Source organism: Dermacentor albipictus, chromosome 2 (assembly GCF_038994185.2).
Source record: "Dermacentor albipictus isolate Rhodes 1998 colony chromosome 2, USDA_Dalb.pri_finalv2, whole genome shotgun sequence".
NCBI classification, from domain to species: domain Eukaryota; kingdom Metazoa; phylum Arthropoda; class Arachnida; order Ixodida; family Ixodidae; genus Dermacentor; species Dermacentor albipictus.
In genome coordinates this window covers 107,981,828-108,005,770 of record NC_091822.1, presented here as the reverse complement: position 1 = coordinate 108,005,770, position 23,943 = coordinate 107,981,828, and the positions used below count along the sequence as shown (strand labels likewise).

The 23,943-nt window shown below is 44.0% G+C and overlaps 1 protein-coding gene and 1 long non-coding RNA gene across 4 annotated transcripts in view; one reads left to right on the top strand and one right to left on the bottom strand.

Annotated features, from left to right (window-relative positions):
* Positions 1-10,374, bottom strand: part of LOC135914888 (uncharacterized) — a 35,502-nt gene extending 25,128 nt beyond the window's left edge. Inside the window, exons 1-2 of the mRNA XM_065447818.2 lie at positions 10,261-10,374; positions 4,931-5,303 (exon numbers count right to left, since the gene is read on the bottom strand). Of these exons, the coding sequence (XP_065303890.1) occupies positions 4,931-5,080 (150 nt within the window). The 5' untranslated portion in view covers positions 5,081-5,303; positions 10,261-10,374. The remainder of the gene's footprint in view (positions 1-4,930; positions 5,304-10,260) is intronic.
* Positions 10,375-10,943: 569 nt separating this feature from the next.
* Positions 10,944-23,200, top strand: LOC135914892 (uncharacterized). 3 transcript variants are annotated; one of them, XR_011512105.1, is made up of 4 exons: positions 10,944-11,097; positions 15,446-15,572; positions 21,944-21,990; positions 22,971-23,200. It is a non-coding gene; the product is annotated as an uncharacterized lncRNA (long non-coding RNA). The 3 variants fall into 3 exon arrangements; XR_011512104.1 differs by lacking the exon at positions 21,944-21,990 and adding an exon at positions 21,690-21,725; XR_011512103.1 differs by having other exon boundaries at positions 21,690-21,990.
* Positions 23,201-23,943: the final 743 nt, after the last annotated feature.

Here is a 23,943-nt window from a genome sequence, read left to right as displayed (position 1 = left end):
CACCCTCGCCCACAGTATTGGTGGCCCGCAGAAATCTTAACCACCTACACAGCACCACTGCAAACCACAGCATTCCCTGGAAAAGTAAGACACTTGAAGTGCTCGCTGTGCACTTTACGGACAACCACCAACGTAATCAGCGAGCTTGGCCGCAGCAGGAACGGCTGTTCGAGGGACGTTATCTACGCACCAAAGAAACACATCACAATGTGGCTCATTTGCGACAGCCAGCGCAAATTCAAGAATCACCGTGTCATGATCACTGTCGCCCTGCAGCACCACACTTCATCCTACTGCAGATGGAACATGCACAGAACAGTGGCGCGTATGCAATCTCACTGTTGGTATGGTGCACGGACGGTACAGCCAGCCCACACTCACGCAGAGTTAATAGATCCAAGGTTTGTACGAGCTGTGCACACCAGGTGAAGACGACTAGACAGAAACATGCATTCTAACTCCTATGCTGCAGAGTTCCTACCATCAGCATAAATGCATTCGCGGATGTACAGTCAAGCCCAGATATAACGATCCATCAGTTATAACGACAACATTCCAATGCATTTACGATATTCCGACCCGGCCTATTGAAACTGCTTCCAGATGTAACATTTCTTAAATTGCCGTACTGTTGCAACAAACACTTCAAACACAGTCATGATAAAAAGAGGGCGCACGCGAAGTACCAAAGCACGGAAGTGCGACCAAAGTGGAAGCACAGCAGCACGCGCCCCACTCTAGTCCAAACCGCGACAATGGCACAGACTTCAAGAGAGAGATGGAGAGAGAGTGACCGTGCGCGTGGATTTTGGAAGCCACAAAGATGGTCACTCACTACGAGCACAAGGTGCGGGGCATGGACGGGCACATGCGCCAGTGCGATATTGTGTGCCACGATGGCAGCACTCTCGTTATTGCACAGCTGTCAAGTGCGAAACAATGTGCATTACACCTATTTCAATGATTTTGAACAACCATCTATGTCCTTCCACCAAGAAAACCGCTTGAGCGTTCCTGTCGTTACTGTCAATATTCACGCTGCCCGAGTCGGCAAGAATGCTGCCCCAGGTGCTGCCGCCTGGGGCATTACAGCATTATCAGAAGATCACATTTCGGCCACGCCTCGTTTATGCGTTGCGGATTGCTGAGAATGGTGCGTAGTGACATTCTACCTTTCAAATGTCGCAGTTGTTTTGCAATGCGACATAGATAACACAATTTTATGGCTCTTGCGTGGCTGACACACAGTCATTAAGTCCGAGACCCCAATGTCTGAGACCTTTGCAGAATGGCGGTACGCTGCAGTTCCCAAAGTTGACGCTTCCAGCCAACTATAACGCTTCATTCTCTTGTCTAGAATACAGTCACGTCTCACTCGTAGCAAAGCATATCACCTGCACTCAAAATAAAAACAGCTGCTAAGTTTGTAGTTTCAAAATCACAGGTGATCGGAACCGGGTGCCATTTTGAAAAAGCGATACGACGGCATTTTTCATTCTTTAGATGGACATTTCCAACAGAAGTTTGCCGCTATGTGTTGCAACACACTAGGAAATAAACTGACATGGCTATTCTGCTTTTTGGACCACAGTGCTGCTGAATTGTAACTTCTGAGGCCAGCTTCAGTACTGTTAATGGAGTTTTTAAGGGTGAGCCCCTACACAACAAACTACCAATATAACGACCACTTTTAGCGTAACTATCGAGTTTATTATAAATGTGTCGTCTGTATTATTCTCAAATGTAGGCGATTTCTCTTGCCGAATTTAGTTTTTTTACCCTCAATTTAAGTGTTTATGATACGATACTTCAAATTATAAATAATTTTCAGTGGTCCCAGGAAATTCGTTATAGTATCAAGATTTCAGTCTACTCAACCATTGATAAAAAATTATTGCACTGCCTTATATAACAAGAAAATGCTACTTGTCCACTTTTATTTGATTCTCAGAAAGAGGAACTCGTCAATGTTACCTCTGACGAAGACACCATTGGTCAAAATGTTTATTTTCATTTAACCCTGCACCGCTCATGCTCTCGTGAGTCTTGGTACTGCATCATGTTGTGCTGGTATGGTCAGTTCACAAAGCTCATACTAACTACAAGCAGCACCAGGAAATGCTGCATCAATGGGATGTCTTTGCTAAAGTTTCTGGACATGCGTCTGTGTTTTATGGAAAAAGAAAAAGGCTGCACTGGCTTCCGGGAACTGTTTCACTGACTGGCAGCTGTAAAGGGCGGTGATGACGTATGAAGAGCCACCATGCCTCATTTGTGACGGGCGACTTGAATTGCACTGGAAGCCCATTCGGTTACTTCAGTTGCGATATTTCCTGGAACTAAGTCTTTTCTTGGAACAAAATATGCACTGGAAGGTTTTTGTAGTAATATTTTAACAATCCACAGTGACGTTATTGCTTGCCTTTAGTGTCTCTTTAAAACAATTAATACAGCCGAACCTCGTTATAATGAACCCACATTTGACATTTCTGTACCTTCACTACATATGATATTCGCTATATAATCATACATTTGTTACATGATACAGTAAAAGCTCGTTAATTCCAATTCCGTGGGGATGCTATGAAAATTTAGTTAGACAAAATTCGAATGAATAAAACTCAGAAAAATAAAATCGCTCGGTTAAGGCGCACATATAGTGCAACGTAGCGTGAGAGCGTGGGCGCGCACACACGCGTCACGTTGGCGACACCAATGTTCGTAGTTCGAATCACTGGCGCAGCCAACGTAACCGGATGCTGCAAGCGCGGTGCGATGTGCCTGACGTCGAGATGGCTCTTGCTCCATCCACGCGTTCGTTGCGCCAACTCACAATACACTGCATGATAGAAAAAAAAAAGGCGCCCACGCCGCTTTGCCAACGGTCGCAGACAACCATCCAGTGTTCAAAGCGGTGCGCGGGTTGGGGATCATTCTGCGCATGCTCGGAAGAAAACAGCAGACAGACAGCGCGCGCGTCAAAGTCTAGAGGGGACGGCATTCTGGCTAGCGCAGTGCAAGTGACGTAGCGTAACTTGCCGCAAGCGACGCACACCGAAAATGTCAGTTTATAAAAGCGCCTTTGCACCGCTGACCTTTGCCACAAGAACAAGAGCTGCGCTCTAAAAGGCACCTGCGAAACGCACCACAACCTGCTGCGATGTTGGTCTCCAAATCTCAAAGGCTATACTTTTTGGTACTGCAAGCGCCGATAAAAGTCATGGCCACCATGTCTCAGACATTACCTGGTGCCACTTCTCGGCAGAACACCTCGTATAGAAAGAATGTAGCCTCCAAGATGCAACAGCAAGATGTAATGAAAGAAACGATAAAATAAAAATGCAGCGCCGCGTCCGCGTTTTTATTTCGAAGGTATAGAGAGAGTGAGAGAACCGACCTGCAACCGAGGCGTTGGCCATGCGCAGCCCACGCAGCGTCGCCAACATGCTCCTGCGCACTAGCGCTCTCCCCGTCCACGATGGCGTGGAGTTCCAATTATCGGTGGCAGAGCTGAGTTCAGTGCGACTTAGCAGGATGTGTTACACATTGCTTTCAATATGTTGATAGATGGACCGTGGCGGCTACTTCGAATTACCCGAAACATTAAATTAACGAGTTGTGAATTAACGAGCTTTTACTGTATAGGAAAAAATTTTATATTTACTTTGTTATATCTAGTAATTCATTATATTCGAGTTCATTATATTGGAGTTAGAACTGTATAAATGTATTCCGGCATTTGTCTTTTGACGTGATCAGTACATATAATCTTGTATCCTTTTTAACAATTCTGTAGTTTTTCACTTTCTTCTCACAAGCCTAACTGTGACGGCCTCAATTATAAAGATACCATTTACATTACAATTCACACCACAATTTTAAAGAAGCCATTTACATTACAATTCATACCACTGACATTTAAAAAATTTTGTTGCTATAGAAATAGTTTCTTACAGAATGCAAAGACACAAAGGTCTTTGTCTATAATTGTTATAAAAGGTTTAGAGCAACTGAATTTTATAGTAAAGAAAGATTACTCAGAAAACTTTGTTCTATAGCTTTGAACACCGCAGGTCTAGAATTTCCATTTCCACTTTAATGCAAACAAAGTAATTTCCAGGCTGTCTTTGAATACTAATATTTTTCATTCTAATTCGTCCTCATCAACCTGTTTAGTGTAGAGCAAGGGCTGCTCCCAGGGATCAATTACTCCTGGTTTGTATCATCTAGCTCCTCCCCATGTCTGAAGGTTTCGTAATAACACCTACTAATACTTTACAAATACTAAACAAGCAAGCCACCTCATCCTTTGCTGTCTTCAGTAGTTTGGTACCTAAGCTGCACCCAAGCCACATAAATAAAGTTCTCAAGATCTGCACACTGCAGATGAAAAATAGACATCTGAGCTCACGTCAAAAGACACAAGGAATGCAAGCTTGATCAAAGGTAATATGTGAAATTTATGTACATCTTGTTTGACCCATACCCTTGAAGTGTCCCTTGCTGCCCTGGAAGTGCTGAATCCTTGCTGTTTCTAAGCCTGCCCTCTTCTCAATGGCGTCAAGAGCGAATGGTCGGCCATCTTGTGTAGGCCAAAATATGTGGAACAGCCTACTTCCAGTATTTCGCATTACGTGCCCTATTAACACTTGGAACTATATGTTTCAAGAACAGAAGCAGTATTTTTGGTCAATCACTTTCGGGGGTGTCCCTTTCCAGCAGTTGCTAACTGGCCAACAGCCATCCACAGGGCACTTTAGATTATGATCGAGCCTGATAGGGGTCAAAAGTGCCCCACGTAACCGAGGTATAAGCCAACAAGAATGCCCATCGTTCCAGTGAGGTGTCATTTCATCATGCAAGAGTAATCATCATTAACAATACGGCCTCAGGGACTGAAAAAAAGGTACAGGCAAGGATCCTCACTCACCTCAAGGGAACTAACCAGGCTGACAGGCTGGGCCCCCTGGCCAGTATCACTCAGGATGATTAGCGTGTCGCACAGGCCCATCGCCTTGAGCTGGTCGGCTGTCGGAAGATCAGCCAGGGCCACCTGCTGAGACGAGGTGCCAGCAACCATTCCGTTCACGCCGCTGCAGCTGGCAGCACTGCTGCTGCTGCTGCCCGCGGCTGTGGCGGCAGCCGCCACTCCTTCTGCTTGGGACGCAGTGGCCGCTCCTCCTCCTCCCTCTTGCACTGCTCCCAGGGGGGCTTCCTCGACGCCCTCACCCCCAGGCGCCCCTGTGGGCACCCAGGACCCTGGACCTCCCTGCGCCGTCTCTACTCCAGCACGATGCACACCACTGCAGATGGGAGCGACAAGGCAGCACTCAAGTTATGCCTGGGGCTGTGCTCTCAATTACTTTTTGGACATTTGAATTCTTCACAAAAATCCCTAGACGAAACTCTGGTGCCATGATCGTTCAGGTACCATGGAAATGATGGGGGTAGTACCTGAATCTGTCCCATCTTTGTGCTTATAGAGTCCGACATTCCTTGTGGTATTATTATCCATTAAAGCATCAATAAGTTTCTGCTCATATGCATAATCATTGCGATCTGTTGCATTTATATTGCAATGTTCTGCTGAAAATTATTCACTTATGTAGTTACCTGAAGCAAGAAGGATGAAGTCCAGGCAAATCAATGTACCTAATTCCTGTGCAGGCTGGACTGCCATACCATACCCGTAGACACCAGAGTCAGAGTTGCATTAACCCTTTATTGACAAGTGTTGCTTACAGGCAACATGGCAGAAAGAAAAGCATCGGTAATGAGTACGAAGTTTTTAGCTAAATGCCTTCAGCCAACACTAAATTACAGGCAGCAAACCTCATGTTAGTTAAGAGCAGGAATACTGGACGAGAAGGAAAAGTTTGCCACTTGACTCACTTTAATTAGAAAAGTGTGCAGAGGAGACAGACCAATGCAAGCTCTCTAGGTGTACTTGTGTCACACCCGTGATGTCAAGCAAATGAAATGTACACCCATAGATCACATATGAGAGATATCTGGATTGATTTCAAATGTGTCTGATTTAACTATCAGACTGATTAAGGTTGAATCCCTCGTTGATAATTTTGCGAGCTCACCACTTATGGCTGAAATCAACGACGCAGTTAAGGAAGCAGCCAAAAATTATTCTTAGTGCCTTTAATTCTAGCCTTGATGATCTTGAGGCTACATCACGGAGGGATAATCTAATTTATGGAATCCCTTATAGTCCCACAGAGACTTGGGCTGAATCTGAAACCAGAGTTCGGGATACATTTTCATTGCATCTCAATATTTTTATTCTAGGAGGCGCAGTTATATCTTGAGTGCACAGTTTGGGGTCGTTTTCTGCGAATAAGGCGCACCCCATAATTGTTATGTTCCCGGCACTCAAGATTAAAGAGAGTATGTTTTTCCAGAGGGCAAAGCTAAAAAGGTGAGGTTTATCTGTGGGCAAAGATTTCTACAAAAGTATGGGGCAACTGCGCAAAAAACTTATCAATTTTGGAAATGCCAGGAAACAACCTTTCACACTTCCTCACAACAAAGTATTCATCAATAAAAAAACATATGCCTACTATGCAGCCACCAATAGCGTCCATCCCTAAATGCACACACGGCTGTAATTGAGCCTGCAGTCACTCAACGGAGTGTTTACTCATAGCCATCTGTTGTATGCCAGAGTGTGCAAGACTTATCAATACTCTTCACTAATGCATGAAGTGTACTCAACAAACATGTAGCTTTGTCGTCAGCCATTGATTCTTGCTCCGCTGATACTGTTATCACTAAAACATTGACTGTCTGCAAAAATAAGAAGCAGCAAAATATTGGATTGTGAAAACTCTCATAATCTGTACCGATACGACCGCAACATTTGATCAGCAGGGAGTGTCTTGATAGATATCAAACATGCCCTTGTGTCACAGAACACTTCACTTGTTTCATCACTGGAACTTGTGCATGTACGAGTGGTCATTGTAAACCACGAGTTTATTTTCTGCACCTGATATAGACCGCCTGCAGCTTCTATTTCTTTTTGTCACGAACTTCATGATGTACTAATCATCGTATTATTAGATACCCTACGTCACATTTGTTTATACTTGGGGCTTCCAATTTTCCGAATGTTGTGTGGTCGAATGATTCCATTACTGTTGAACAGTTCTCTGCAATTTTCAGAATGTTTAAACCTCTGCCACGATTTTAATCTAATCCAACTTGCACACTACCCCACGCATTCTACACCGACTTCTGCAGACACATTGGATCTCATTCTTACCACTGCACACAACTTGGTTTTTCCCCTAATGTTTCCGGAAGGAATAATCGACCATTTAATTATTTACTTCACTCGTAGGGTGCATGTTGGCTGTAAGAAAAGCTCAAAAATTATACTAGATTACCACAGAGTCAATGCTTCTTCAATAACTGCAGTTTAAATCTTTCATTGGAAACTACCTCATGAACTTCTCACAACGAACTCTAGATGAAAAGTGGTTACTGTATAAAAACAAACTTCAGTCTTTAATCACTACGTGCCTAAAAGATAGGTACCTTCTAATCTCCATTCGGGGGGTTTAATAATCCGCTAAAGCGCCTGCGCAACTAAGAAAAGCAGGCGTTTCGCCACACCAAAGTTACAAATCACCTTGATCACTGGTCGCATTACTGCCACATTGCCGGTGAATTTTGTTCGGCATTAGCTAATGCCCAACAAACTTTTCTGAACAGTACTCTTCTATGCTTACTGGCTTCTAACCCACGGAAGTTTTGGTCCAGGGACAACTTGGATGAAAAGGACACTAAATCTGCCTGACCTCTCGTTACGTCGCAAGTACTTTGATCTCCGTCTTTTTCATAGAATATGTTACTTTAGCCCTTCTCTTAAAGAAAATCTTTTCACAATACCCAGTAACATTTCATTTCTCATCAACGCTCAAGAAAAATTGTGCCATTTTGTCAAACTAATTTTGTACCACTGTTCCTTTTTGTCAAGAACAGCCAGTAATGGAATTGCATTCCAAACTCCAGTCTCAATTTGTGACACCACTATAACTAAGATTGTCGTTCAAAGTAGCTTCCAGTTTGATTTTCTAATCTTGTCCTGTATTGTAAATATTGTATATTTTCAAAACTCCCTTCTGTTGTGCCTACTAGGCCTTGAATGTATGTATAATAAATAAATAATTAAATACTGTAAGTAGCACGGGGTGAAGCCCATTTTCAGTTTACTGCCTGGTGTTTCCCCAATATTCTTTAAGAAACTTTAGCAACATTTCTTTTAATTGATTGTGCTTATTCTCTATGTGTTTTGCACACACACACACACACACACAAAATAAACATTTTTGGGAGTAATTATATGTGCCATCATTAAAGGGTCAAGCAATCTTTTGTAGGAATCTCTACGCTTTAGGAACACTGTGAAATGGCACGACAATAAGTACAAAGCCACATTGCTGTCTTCCACGTTGCAAAACTGCATCTTGGGTCAAATTTTTGCTTAATCACTTTCAAGGATGCTTCGAGATGGCATAACATTTAGTACATGGCCATGGAGGTACCCCGAAAATGGAGCAACTATTAGCAGAAAGAAAGCTATGATGGTTGGAGAGCTACTAAAATTTTGGGAAACAGCAATTGCACATAAGAGGCAATGGTGCCACTCTAAGAGCATGAAAATTTTGTTAAATATTTGATATTTGTCAACTATAAGCTTACCGCCTCTTGCTATATACAAACTGGAGAAAGGCTAAGGTCATCACAAGAACATGGAGAGCAACAACCCAAAACACACAGGCTGAATTTTCACGCTCCAAGTGCTTTCACAAGCAGACATGTAACGATTGCTGCAACAGTGCAACGGTTTCCATCACACAACTTCCACCTGAGTAAAATTGCAATAAAATTGAACCCAGTAATCCAAAGCAACTGGCTGCAATGCACGGCAGCACTGCAGCTCTACATGTGTCACGTAATCATAGTTGCTGCCATGCAACACCCACCTTACCTGCCCACTAATCACACAACATGAGCCAACAGCAAGCCCCCAGCGACTGCACACGTAAAACAATAAAGTTAGGCCGAGCAAAACAACTGCGAGGTGATGCTTGTGGGAACCATAAAACAAATTTGACCTATAACATGGATACATGGCTTCTCTGCTCGGCAACTCCATTAAAACAGTTGCAGCTGTCATGAACAACAGTTGCAACTGATAGTTGCAGCTGTCATGAAACGAATCGCTAAACTTCTGCTCCTTCGGATCAGTACTGGTCAGAACACAAGGCGCCCTAAGCATGCCCTGCGTCGACTTCAAATGTGTCTACAACGCGGACGCTCTTGCGAACTGTCCAGGCGTACAGTCGACGGAGAGAACAGATAACAGTTGCTACCGCGTTACGAGCAAGCTTGACCGAATTGCCACCGTCAGGCCGAAAGCTACACAAATCCACCGAAAGTTTTGTCGAACAAAACGCGCAGCTCCACACGGCTGCGGTTAGGTCAGAAATAGCAACCTCGCATGCGGTGTCCGTGCGGCATTCGGTGGCGGACGTGGTAGTTCAATCCCCCTAGCTACACTTCTGTTAGCGCTGCGACCCTGCTGCTAGAGCGTCCGAACCAGCCCCGCGCGATCATCGCAAACAGCACTGCTCGTCACAGCTGTCCCGAACTCAACACCAGCGGCTGCATTGCGGGGCCCCTAACTGTAGCACAAATAGACTGCAAACACTCGGTCGCGCAAAAAGAGCGTCACTACTCACGGTCAAGGTGGAGCAAAGCAGACGCTTCCGACCGAGAAAATTCGGCAGGCTACGGACAGCACGCCGACGAGCGAGCGCACGGAGCTCGAGCGAACGCGGCAAGGTCAGACACGGCACGTGAGCGTGGAACGACGCGAACGCGCGGAACGAAGAGCCGTGCGCGAGCGTCGACGCGTCGGAAGGAAACAAAGAAGGCGCACTTCAATTTCGTTTCATCAGGCGGTCACAATATGTGCAATCCTCTCAGGCCAGCCTTATATGGCCCGTGCGTCGGGGCACACACGTTAGAAAAGGCTAGGCTTACAACCAACGGTGTTTTTCTGCGCCCTGCGACGTACGTACGAGCGTTCCATGCGCCGCGATGACAAGCGTTCACCGCGAAAAAAAAAAAAAAGTTTCAACCCACACCTAAAAGACCAGAAACATCAGTAAGCCTACGCATAAAGCGATTCATTAACAAAGTTGATGACGGGAGAAAGGGAGTTTAGGCAGCATTTACTTCTCTTTTAAATCCTCGAATGCGAATAAAGCGAGCTTATGGGCACAACAGTCACTTGTAAATAGTACCGCGGCTCCAGACAATAAACAAGCGCAAATTGCAGAATGAACCCCATCGAAGTGCTAAAAACGAAATGTGCACTTTACCAGGTCTCAACGGTGGACAGGCGCAAGTGCGAGACGAGTACGATGACATAACATGAACTTTCATGCACAATTTATCGCGCTTAACACCAACCAATGCACCAACCTGCCTTGCGAAATCCCAGCTGGAGAAAAACGCGCATGCGTATGAACCACGTGAGTTAGGTTTGGGCAAGGTGGCCAAACTGGCCAAACGACGCTGCTCCGCCAATGCTCCAAGCAATTTCGCGTGAGCGCTCGAGTTTCCGATGCTTTGCATGAGGTGGCAGCAGGGGTAATCCGGGCTACAGTACACTGTATTAAGGTGGGCCACGATGGAAGAAGCCTATCTTCCACCGTGTATTAAGGCTTACTCCGGCCCACCTTAATACAGTCTATTAGCGGCGAGAATTAGGAGTGGCGCCGTCCCGCGTGTGACGTCACGGCCACTTATGGCCGTGACGTCAAATGCATTGATGAAACTCAATGGCTAGTGGTACACGAGCACATCGAAAATGGATTTCACCGCCATTTCTGCGCACGCGCGAGGAGCAGTAGCTGCGAGAGAGAAATGTGGGGACTTTTGGTGCTCAAGATTTCTCGTCGTTTAGGTACTACGGGGAAGAAAACCGTTTGCTCCGTTTGTCCCTAGCCGAGCTTGCAGTACAGAATCGACAGGATGCGTGGCCGGCAAGGCGAAAAAGCCGCGTCCGAGGTGAGTTTGTTTCTATTTTGTTGCGACGGTAGCATATTAAATTTTATAGTCGCAAGGGGATACGTTTGGAAGTGAGGTGTCTTCTCGGATGGCTTTAGTGGCAAAGCATTACGTCGTGCCGATGCATTGTTCATTAGTGTCGTTGATCAAGGTGAGCATACCAAACACTTCAGGGGAATCGCGGGAACGGAAACCGTTTATGAATTAACTGCCGTGCCGATGCTTTAGTTCTTAATGTAACTGAGAATACAGCACAGTTGGAGGTTCGTGGGAATGGAAATCTTGTACTCTGTATGTGTAACTATAAAACTTGCGTCGTCATGCAATCTGAGCCGTAGATCGTTGTGAGAGCTGTATAGCCACACTGGCAAAACACTACGCCCTGCGGATGAATACGGAAGAAATGTATGCAAAAGAAAAGTGGTCGTCATGCAATTTCATAGCAGTAGACCTTTGTGAAAGCTGTGCAGTAACACTGATATTGGCTAGTTAATAATCCCGGCTGTTACGATGTCTAGCTCATATACGGGGCGCTCTATGTGGGCGAAACAAGGGCTCAGATCACTACAACCGCATGCGAAATAGCTCTGAATGCCTGCCAGTACACTTGTTCGGTGTCTCAGTGGTCAGCCAGTGACAAACGCATTGCACGGAACAGTGAGACTTTGTTTAATCCGCAATGCTTATGTGGCGAACAGGAGAGGGAAAGGTGAAAACAATGTTTTCATACAAGGCAAGTTATCCATGTAGTGGAATTGCATTTATCGTTGGTGTAGTGTTGATGCACTTTCTAAAGTCCAACCTTTAATGCAACTTAGTTTTCGTTGGTGCAAGTGCTTCTACTGGAAACATACAAAATGTGATTTAACAAATCAGGTTGCTGTCTTGCAGTTTTAGAAATTTTCCTCTGGTCTTATGTCTTTTCTGAATCTGGAAGAGCTGGCTAATTGCACATTTCATCACGAGATAGCTCGCACACTTCCAGCAACACAGGTTAGCACACTTTGTTGAGTGCAGATGAGCACTGCAAATTCAATCATTTTGATGAGGCACCGATCTAATGCCGCTCACTCTTGCCACAGCACTTTTTCAACTTGTACTGTACTTGTTTCTTCCACCTTCCATTTGCAGCACCAGGGCTAAGGCACAACAGCAATAACATTTCTAGCAGAAAATTCTTGCTCCTTGGCATCTGAGCTCCCCATTCATTTGCTACTTTCTTCAAATTTTTCTTTTCATGTGATGCTCTTGCCTTCACACACTGTCAGGCTTCTCCTTCATGCGTTTCTTTAGTACTCCTTCTGTCTGCTTCTTGCTCGACATACCGTGCATGCCTTCAGTCATGTCCAATTGATCGATGCAGTCTTGTCCTTTTCTCTCTCTCCTCCAGAATTTGCAACTTTCGACAACCTAGCATTATTTTGCTTCTTTTTGTGATAGTGCCTGGCTATCTGTTGCTGATGCCACACGTTCACTTTGCAATGGTTTATTAGACCACATACATAAATTAATAGCTGTATAAAACCTTGAACCTCCAGTACTTCCACAAAATTCATGCAGAAGTGGAAACAAAGATTACACTTAATTTCTCACCACACATTACTATGTCTGCATCAAAGCTTGATATTACCAACATGTGTGCAGTGTCGTTGCCCGTGCTTCCTGGACAGGAAAGCCAGTTGCTCCAGTTCACAAGGCTAGAACAACTGCGAAGTGATTGAGCTATCTGCTTGTGCTGCATTTTGTTGCCACAAGCTGTACAAGGTCTTGGCTTGTGCTGCAGAAACCGCATCTTTTTGCTTGCTGCATTCCTTTGTGATGCATTGAACGTGTCTGCTTCCATTTCCCCTGCTATTTTTACAGCGAAGCTTTATATGGCTAGGTTCTGACCACGACCAATAGTGCATACATCGACATAGTGTGTAGAAAAAAGTTGCGTCGACAAAATTGAATCCACAGTAGCCTGCTGTGCGCCAGCAGTGCTTAGTGGCTCTGGAGTGGATGGCGGAATAATAAAACGTCATTGTGTACCCACCAATATCTGTGCCTCGTTTTCTTGTGAAGTCGACATCGCTCTAGCAACGTTATCAGCAGTTTTACTTTGGTCCTGCTATGGCCAGGACGCGTCTAGTCCATACTGAAGAAGAACGATGTGCGTGTTAAGAGCACCGGTGTGAGCAACAGCGTGAAGGCAACGGGCAGCTGCTATAGCCAGACCCGTCTTGTCTGCAGATCCGTAATGTCGGATAGCTGCTCTGTGACTGATAAAGAACAGCGTGCCCGTGAGGATCACCTTTGCAAACAGAAGCGAGAGTGGGCACGATAGCATCGGCAACCAATTGCAGTATATCACAGTGACCACAAAGCAATGGTTACTATGGTGACAAAGTAAATAGAATATCAAAGATAACAAAGTTGTGTGTATGTTTCTTTATTTAATCAATATAGCATTTAATCATATATAACTCAATATACTTGTCAACAAGTACAGCTTCAGCTGGTCTTCCATCTTCACATAGTGGAAGGGCTCTGAATTGTATTTTTTTTATCATTTGTCATCAAACTTGTCCATTTTCTTTTTGTAATGCCACAACCTGTTTCGTGCCATCACTGTTTTCTCTGCTTTCGCCTATTCTGCAGCAGTTGCTGCCATTGTCTCTTGCCTAGGTGTTGGTCCGCATGACATGCTAGAGATGCCATAGACAGTTTAATCACAGGGTGTTCAATGTAAGAGAAGGTCAAAATTACTGGTGTTTTTCATTTTTTAAGCAGGCTTTTTTGAACTTTTGTGTGATAAAACTCGCTTTGTTGATAAACAAGTGATTATCTTTGACAAGTTGTTTCCAATGACAACATTTTTTATGCGTCGAAAGTTCACACATTTTCCAACAAGGTGCACACACGACTCAAAGAACTTTGAAACTTTATAAGTCTTGCTTCATGCTTTGTCACTTGGTTTGACATTTTATTCCCATTTTTGATCTCATTAACCTGGCTGCTGTGCGGGAATACCAAACTTGCTACTTAGTACTCAGCACGAAACAATGCTTTAAGACCACTGTGTTGTCCACTTGCCTCACCATGCCACTATGTGGTTTTGATCAGAATTTTCCATCATAAGTACACTGTTACAAAATTGCACATGACAAGTATGTTACCCTATATGCAAGCAATGCACTGTTTAAAGCCGAGCTAAATACTTCACCAAAAGAACTGGTTTCACCTCCAGTCCACTCTCTTTAGTCTGTTGTCTAAACATCCTGCCAAATACTGTCATTGCTATTGTGTCCTGCCGCAAATGTTCATTGTCAGTAAACCTTAATTGTTCTGTATGCTAGTGCAAGTAATATGCCTGAAAATGTACTATGGTGGTGTCCTGTCCTCTTAAAGATGACCAGTTTTCCTGGAAACCATAGTAGCCAGAAGAATGGCATTTAAAATGTGCATCACCAAGGTCCTGCAGAAGAGCAGAGCTCAGTGTTCGAGCCTTGACATCACTCCATAGAATACCTGCATATCATTTGTGCCCAATTAACCTTGCTGCAAGACTTTTTCCAAGGGCAAGGCCTAGAATGTTGGTCAATTTTTGATGCTCTGACCTAGTTTGATGCGATTTTCTGTGACATTTTTCTCTATTCCTTTCTTGATTATTTTGGATAGTGGCCTTCTTAGGAGCTATTGCTTCATTAGATGTTTCCTAGGAAGGAAAATCTTGGATGCCTTTATACCACACTAGTGCACATCATCTGTATGGAAACAAAGCGCTGCATGAGCAGAGGTCTGTCTGTGGCAGCTGCTGTGAATTGCACCCACGCATCACCCATGTGCTGCTCTTGTGGTCTTCCAATTAGCAACGCAGTCGTGCCACACTTCACTTTGTTTGTGAAGTGCCACACGAGACAGATTGTCCATGCTAGCCAATATATTGCAAAATGGAAACATGTATAGAGCTGCACTCAAATTTCGCATTAGGCAGTTGGCGAAATATATTGTAAAAATAACAATTATATAAATACCATGCAATGAAACCAATCAATATGTACTGAACCAAACTTGTCACCTAATCGCACTGCAGGGAACCCCTGATCATTCTAAGTTACACCAAAGGCTTGTCATATTTAAATAGTCTCTTGTGCACGCAGTGCATGAATGGGATATCATTGAAAAATATGTGAATGCCCTAAGGGAGTGTAATCAGGACTGGCACTTTTTTCACTTTAACTGTCAGTTCCCTATATGTTGCTTCGCCATAGGGAGGTTATGCTCTAATAGAAACAGTTGGAAGACGGTTCTGTGCACCATTGTCACTTCCATCTATATTTTGTTTTGCACTGTGCATTTGTTTCAGACCCATCAGCTAGCCCAAATTAATTTACATATCTCATAAAAGCAAGTGCACTGCAGTTGGAGCTTTGGAAATAGGCCCGTGTTTAAAACAGACTCGAGTGGTCGACACATGAAGTGGGCTCATTCATGTGAGTACCCATGTCAGTGCTGTATTGTCTTTTTTTGAAGAGGATTGATTGATTGTTCCTGCTTTAGATAAAAGTCTAGTGATCTAGAGAGCATAGTTTAAAAGGCTGATGAAAAAGGGAACACTTTTGGATTTTGCGTGCTAACTACTATCTTGTCAGCTGCTACAGTTTTTGTAAATATTCACTAAATATATTTGGTGCATCTCTTTTCCTCTGTAACACTTTCATGGAGGTTGCGGACGCTTCCAGACGCAAGACTGATTTATGCAGCAGGCACTCAAGGCGAGAATGCTTTGGCTACGTTGCCATCTGCGTCCACAGTCATCCTGGCACAACCGCCATGATATGTTGGCCACAGAAACGTCACATGGGTTGACAATATGTGTAGGCTGCTGTGAACACAGTTGGCAGGTGGGCTTTGCTTGCCTTGTGTGGTTTAGATTCCAGCTTATGATCTTGAAAATCTCGCCTTGTGCTTCTACTGAAGCATTACAAGCAATGGTGTCTGTCCTTTGGCATCATTATCTAAAACTTTTCACCTGTGTTGCCATCTGTTTACAGCAATGTTTCTCTATCTTATCTTATGTTCAAGTGCCATTGTAAGTTCATTCTGGTTCCCACATTTGACCCATCCTGTCATGTCTCGGCACAAAATGTTACGGAACCTGTATCTGTGAAAATAGAGGGTTTTCACACCATTTTCTCCTCTAACACAGGATACTGATGATGTTTAGAACATCAGCAAATGTCGATAGCGTCTTGTTTCTGCGGAGAAATCAGCAAGGAAATGCTCTGTCCTGACAGACGCGTGTACCGTGATGGGGCCGATAACACCTGTGTGAATCAGGCCTTCGCGAGGAACATAGTTGTCACTTTACCTTTAGACCACTCTGGCTATGTCAAGAATTGCTGGATAAAACACACTTCTCTCTTTCAGAAAGAGATAATTGAAATGTTTTGGAGGTTGTCCTAATTTCCTGCCTCTGGCTTAAGCAGGTGTGCAAGATGCAAACATTAGGTCCATAGAATTGACTGCACCATTTGAAGGTGCACCACTGTAAATGTTTGGTTTGCCTGCAAGACTGAAACTTGCTTTGTTAAGAGTCTTATGGCTTCGGTAAATATTACATCTCAATGTGCAGAAATACGTCTCAAGATGTTGAACTTTAAAGGGGTACTTACATGATATTGTTGCAGGAAGAAAGCAGGTCCACGAGTGTAAAATAATCTATATTTACAACTGATGTTAATGGCGTTCAGGCAACTGCCAGACTTCGTCTTCATCTAGTCTAATCCAACTTCTTCCTTCCCTTCACCGTAACGTCACCCTCCCGGCGGGGTAGCTCCGTCCCGGTGCAAGTTATAGAGCATCACTTAATGGGGGGACATAGGGCTTCAGCCTGGCGACGTGAACAACATCGCTGGTGACGTTGGAAGGCACTGAAGGCTGGCCGACTGGGGCGATCTCGTATGTCACGTTGGAAAGTTGGCGTAACATCTGGTATGGACCAGAATAATGGCAAAGTAGTTTTTCCGACAAGCCGACGCGACGTGAAGGCGTCCAGAGAAGGACAAGGGAACCAGGTGAAAAATGGGAGTCTCAGTGCCAAAGGTCGTAGCATCGCTTTTGAGAAGCTTGCGAGACTGTGAGGCGATAATGGGTTACTTCTCGGGCCTGGGCAGCTAAGTCAATAGCATCGCGAGCGTAACCAGTGCTGGGTGATTGTACTGCGGAAGGTAGCAATATATCAAAGGGCAAGGTGTGGTCACGGCCATACAACAGGTAAAATGGTGAAAATCCGGCAGTGTCGTGATGGGACGAGTTGTATGCAAAAGTGATGTATGGTAAAGCGACGGCCCAGTCGCGGTGATCGTCGGAAACGTACATGGCCAGCATTTCAGTTAGCTTGCGGTTGAGTCGCTTGGTGAGGCCGTTCGTTTGAGGGTGGTACGCGGTAGCACTCTGGTGTTCTGCAGAACAGGGGCGGAGCAGATCGTTGACGACGTTCAATAGAAAGTAGCGGCCGCGATATGTCAGCAACTGGTGAGGGGCGCCGTGGTGCAGGATGACGTCGTTTAGTAAGAAGTTGGCGACATCTGTAGCGCAGCTGGCTGGTAGCGCTCGTGCGATGGCATATCTCGTGGCATAATCGTTGCTACAGCAATCCATTTGTTTCCTTTGATGGAAATTGGAAAGGGGCCAAGGAGGTCTAGGCCCACCCAGTAGAAGGGCTCTGTAGGGATATCAATTGGTTGCAGCAAACCAGCGGGAGGCATAGCAGGTGTCTTTCGGCGCTGACATAGGTTGCAAGAAGCGACATAACGGCGCACAGAGCAATAAATGCCGGGCCAGAAGGAGCGTCGTGAAGTTGCTGGAGCAAGGCGAGTCAAAGGTGCTTGGGAACGACTAGGAGGAGCTCCGGGCCGTCTGGACGAACGCTGCGACGGTATCAAGTTCCATCGCGCAAGGTGAACATCCGGAGGGACGGCTCATTGGGCGAGGAGCTTAGGCATTCCATAAGTGTTCGAAGAACAGGATCTTTCCACTGCTCGTTGCCAATATGGAGGAAGCCGGAGGGGGATAGTACACTGATGTCTGAGTCTGCATCAGTATCATCCGGTTGATTTGCCATTGTGGCGGCAGGTAGATGACGTCCGCTGCGAAGTTCCGTGATTGTACCCAGCACCTCCACCAAAATGTTGCAGGAAGAAAGCAGGCCCACAAGTGTAAAATAATGTATATTTACAACTGATGTTAATGGCATTCAGGCAACTGCCAGACTTCGTCTTCATCTAGTCTAATCCAACTTCTTCTTTCCCTTCACCGTAACAATATTTTTGACTATTCATTTCTTGCATTAAATCAAGGTCCTAGACTTCTAAACTCTAGAAAAAATTGTGACAAGCTTCAGAGCGCAGTTCGTAATTTACTAACCTTTCTACGACCAGTTTCAGTGTTGTTTCTTTTTATAAAGTGGAACCTCGATACGATTCTGCTTAATACATTTTTCGAAATGTTTTTTTTTCTTTTCCCGAAAATCCGATTTGGTTGGATATGTTGGATGATACGATTTTCCTATGATACACTTTATTTTCCAGTTCCTGTGAATATCGTATCAACGAGGCTCTACTGTATTTCAGTTTTTAATTTATTTCTCATTAACCCTTTATTGACATTTGTTGCCTACAGGCAACATACCAGAAGTATGTTTGTCTTGCCTAGTTTCATTGTTCAGTACCAAGATTCTGGCTAGGTGTCTTTGGCCAACACTGAATGAGAGGCAGCAACTGTCATTTGTTAGTTTAGAGCAGGAATACTCGACAAGGAAGAAGTTTGGCATGTGACTCACTGTCTTCTAAAAGTAAGGTCAGAGGATACAGGCCGATGCAAGATATCCAACTGCGGTGGTGTCACACATCTGAAGTAAAGCAAAAGAAATGTACACCTATGTTTCATATGTGACGAGAGCTGTCTATACAAATTGAAAACAAAGCCTCAGGTGGCTTGGGGTGAAGCCCACTTCCAGATTCCTGCCTGGGGCTATTGTATTAAATAATTACCCCTTCATATCAGTAAAATCATAAAACTTCCCACATATTTATTCATGAGGTGGAAATGTGCACATCAGCTGCTGTGAAATATAACCTCACCGAGCATTCGACCTCACTCAACCTCAAATTTGTCCATGAGGTTGCCATTGCCATAGCTAAAAAATTTTAACAGCCAACCAATGTTGCATCACTTTGGGAGGTTGAGATCAGCTTAGGTTGACTTCATTACATCAGCCGTGTGAACCTTGTGAGGTTGGCCATCTTTGCATGGAAGTCTAATTCTATGGCCCCCTGTAGAATCCTGGGGTGCTATAACATAAAATGATTCGAAACTTTTCTATTCCAATTCTGCAATCAGCCCACCACGATTGGTCAAAACTTTTTCAGGCCACTCCAAACTTCACCCGTCTGTCACGCGACGTCACGAAAACCGTGATGGCTCTCCATCTGATATACATGTACACACTGATAATGAATGATTAAACCATACAAAAGAAAAATAATTACTCCTGATTCAACGCCTTTTCACCATTAGCCCTCTGCTATTGGTTCAATGTTATTAGGCGACACCCACCTCGCCTGTCTGTCACGCGACCTCACAAAACAGCAAAAACTTACTGCATCAAAGTGACGTTTATGCGAAAAAAAATGCATTAATATGCCGAACAAAACTGAAAATTTTTCTGAATAGCCAGAAACTGCCCCGTTCTGAAAGGAATAGAATATGGCTGCCCGCCGATCGCTCAGGCCCTCGCACCTGCCGGTCAGCATGTATTTATTTGCACATGATAAACCTTTTTGCATGACAGTAAAACGTTATCGAGCCCTTGCGGCATGTATACAGCATCACTCTGCCAACTCTTCCTTGCTGAGGATCCGTTTTAGCGGCATTCTTATCCTTCTGTTGCAAGCCGCCGCAATTTTCGACCAGCCACCGCAAGCTAAGTAAGGTGAAGCAGACCAATCGGAGAAGCCAGCACCACCCCTCTTCATGCGGTTATCTATTTTCACTGTGCTGGCTCAGCCCCATCGAAACCCTCTCCACTAGACCGTACTCCTCGCCTCTTGTCAGCCAATTAGATAAGAAAAACCGCTGAGTGTAGGCAATGTTATTGGTTTTGAAAGTGAACAAAGGTGACCTCCTATAAACGAGGAGAGTGTTTGATTGGGTTGTTCAGACCACGCTGCAGGTCACCGCCCAATGCTTCCACCGGTGGTTACGTAAATTTGATGTCAGGAGATTGGAATCAAAACAGTTTGAAATCATTTTATGTTATAGCGCCCCTGAATGTGCTTTACTTTAGGTGCATTCGATTCGCCTGCACCGCCTGAACGAGTTCACGACGTGTTGCACCCAGCCATTTGTTCCAGTGGCGCCCGCTGAACCACTCCGTTCGTTTCAAAAGGTGCAGGGCTGGTTCATGATTTTGCTGCACCTACTCCACTGTTGGTGCCGACTTGGTACAGGCATACAGGTGCGACGCAGCAGTGCAGCAGAAAATCCAGCACATGAGCGCAAGCGCCATTAAAAGCCCGCTTACGCACGTCTGATGTGTCTACAAGTGTGGTTTGTAATTAGGCCCACAAGCTGATACTTGTAGTTCGCAATCTTTCAAATGTACGCACTCTGTGCACATTAATCGGGCATAACATAACACCTGCACCGCATCTGCACCTTGCCATTCGTTTCGAGTGTTGCGCTGTGCCTGCACCGCAGAAACAAGCTGCACAATATCTGAACTTCTTGTGAACCTCCGTTAACTGGTTCACAGTTGTGCAGATGAATTGAACAGACCTTTTAAGTGCTTCCACATGAAGTTCTTATTTGCCCTTACGTTGCTTGGTGGCCTGATGGCTGCTTTGATTCAATTGATTCAAATGTTAGATTCAACATTGAAAAAAATTCAAGGATATGAATGCTCATGAAGGCCAAAATTCAGTGACATACAAATGCATTAATTCTGCACATAAACTAAATATTGTCAAATTTCCTTCTTCCTAGCTGCATTCAGTTAAGCATGCTACTAAGTTGGAATTGCTGGAAAAGTGTAAAAAAAAGGCAATTCTCTTTTATAGTGTGGAGTGTAGACTGATAACTGGCCTTACAGCCAGAATTGACGTGCTTACCTTGAGGAGGATGCTTTAGTTCAGTGCCAACTCTAATCTCTTTATTCAGATACATGTAAAATGCAGAAATGCTTTTGAGACAACTACTCGAATAATTTCAATGAGATTTGTTGCATTTGAGAGAAAAAGTTAAATTTTAGTCATTCTAGGCTGCATAATCTTGATTTAGGACCTTGAATATTTAGGAAAAATTGCCGAGAGTCAGTAAGCTAAAAAAATATAAGCACAAAGTTTACAATGTCATAGCTTTTGTATCAAGTTGTAAACTTCATACGGAAGTCCTTTTAATTTCACAATTTTCAAAATTTCCTGCCACAAAACATTGCCCCCTAAAACAGTGGCTACATTTCAGCGTTTTTTTTTAAACATGTAACCAACCTCATCGAATTCTGTTGGTGGCTTCAGAGAAAAACTATTTCTCTTTTCCCATGTATTCAGATAGGAGCTCCCGAGACAAAACTGCCTCCAAGTCAGGTAAACCATTGTATTAAAGAACACAAGGAGGAGGAGGAGAAGAAAAAACATTTATTACAGAAAAGAAAGGAAAAGCAGGTGTCTTTCTGCTTGTGTGGGACGCGCCCTTAGTCCAGGACTCCTGCGGCTCTTGCTGTCTCCCGGGCTCGCCGCACCTGGTGTAACAAGAATTGTGTTCTCATCTGAATTACTGGAGTATACTTTTTCCTTTGTCATAGGTGGAAAAGTAATCAGCAACGTTCTCACACCTACACTGTCCTTATTGGTATGTAGTGTGACTAAATTCTGCTTTTGCATTAGTTGTGTTGATAGCATGCTTGTTCCAAATTCTTATTTGTTCCTTTTGCTAATTTTCATTTTGTTCACAGAACTTTCCAAAAGGGGAACGTATCCAATAAAATAAAGCACTAATTTACTTTCATGCTGAAGATTCATAACTCTTACAAATTGATGTGGTTTCTACCTGGTGATCTTCACTGCACTAAAGAGTTATGAGCTAGGCACTAGGGTATCCCAGCAACATCATGAGCAAGCAACACCATCTTCTCTCATCTCTTAGAGAAAAAAAAAATTCCTTATAACTTTACTTCACTCTGCAAAACGCTTAAAGCATGAAAATATCACTCGTTTTTTTTTTATTTTTACATATTATATTACACAAGCGCATATTAAACAATGAACAGTACTCCTCATTGTCTTCTCCCATCCAGTCATCCCTGGCCCAAGACTATGCAATTGCCAGGTCAGCAAGCCAAATTAAAGAAAGTGTACCACACATGAAATAGGACGCTGAAAAACTTATAGATAAATTGTGTTGTAGTTTAACGTAACCCCCCTCCTCCTCCTAATGACGAAAACTTGTTTGCATGTCAAGGTAGCATCAGAAAATACTAAATTTCTTTTCTGATTGAAATTAAAGCTGGAAAGTATTCTATCAAGTGCAGAGGGCACAAGAGCATTAGCAAATAGCGTAGCTTTCAAGATTTTTCACACAGTGCCTATAGGTTGCCTTGATGCTGCCTCCAATCTCCCTTGTACTGAAGCATGCACACACATTATACCTCCATTGATACCGAAGTCCCACTCAAAAGTCTCTGGCCACCGCAAATCATCCTGCATGTACCGCTGACAAGGTGTACATCTTTGGAGAATTTATTTCTGATTCAAACATCTGATGGGCCAGAAAACTATAAATTTCTATATGTCACCAATAACCAAAACACGAATTAATATTCCTGCTTGCAGGGACACAAACCGATTGCTGTTACTGAACAGCGGTCCGTGGCATTCAAGTGAAGAATGATCCTGATCGTCACTTATATGAATAATCATTCGGTTGTATGGCTGGGATTCCTAGGTCGTGTGAATTGCAGTGGAGCTGCTTAGTGTAGTGACTGACTTGGGGCTGCTCAATATTTTTTTTTTTTGATGCCACTCTAATGTCCGCCAAATAAAAGAAAATGTTTCTTTCTACATTGTGTCTGATCATTGCTTTGCAATTTGCAAGCACAGTACAGCAAAAAGGGGCCTTGCCTTACATTGGTTCTATTTGAAATAGGCAATAGCTATTTATTTCGGCATACATGCTGCAGTTTGTGCTCTGCAGGTCTCCAAGCATGAGTGCCTGCTTCCGAGAAGACGACAGCTGTAAGAAACAAATGACTCTGTGTCACACAACTACAAAAACATGAAATTGCCTGCTTTATGATAAATACAAAAAAATGACAACTCGGGCAGACTGGCAGAGCAGTCATCAATAATAAAACAAGACATTGCACAGTTTATTTGCCTGAGAAATGAGGTCTGCACATCAAGCTTAGCAATTCTCTGCAGCTTGCTCGCCTTATACAATCAGTCCACATTGTTAGCTCAACATATCCGTTTGATGGATTTCACAGTTCTCTTTAACAATCTGCCTGTCCCTTACTTCACCAAATCTGTTGTTGCTGTGAACATCACTGAAATTACAGTGGAATCTCATTGATAAGTGTCCAGGCAATCGTAGCTGTCATTCGTTTTAACATCTAATTCAACAAACCAGTTGGGCAAGGGCCTAAAAACCAGCAATTTGGAACCATCAAGTTACAGTGCACAGGGCTGGGCAAACACTTTGAAATTGGGTTCTAACAGCACAGAAGGTTCGCACTACCCGCCATGGTTACTCAGTGGCTATGGTGTTAAGCTGCTGAGCACGAGGTAGTGGGATCGAATCCCGGCC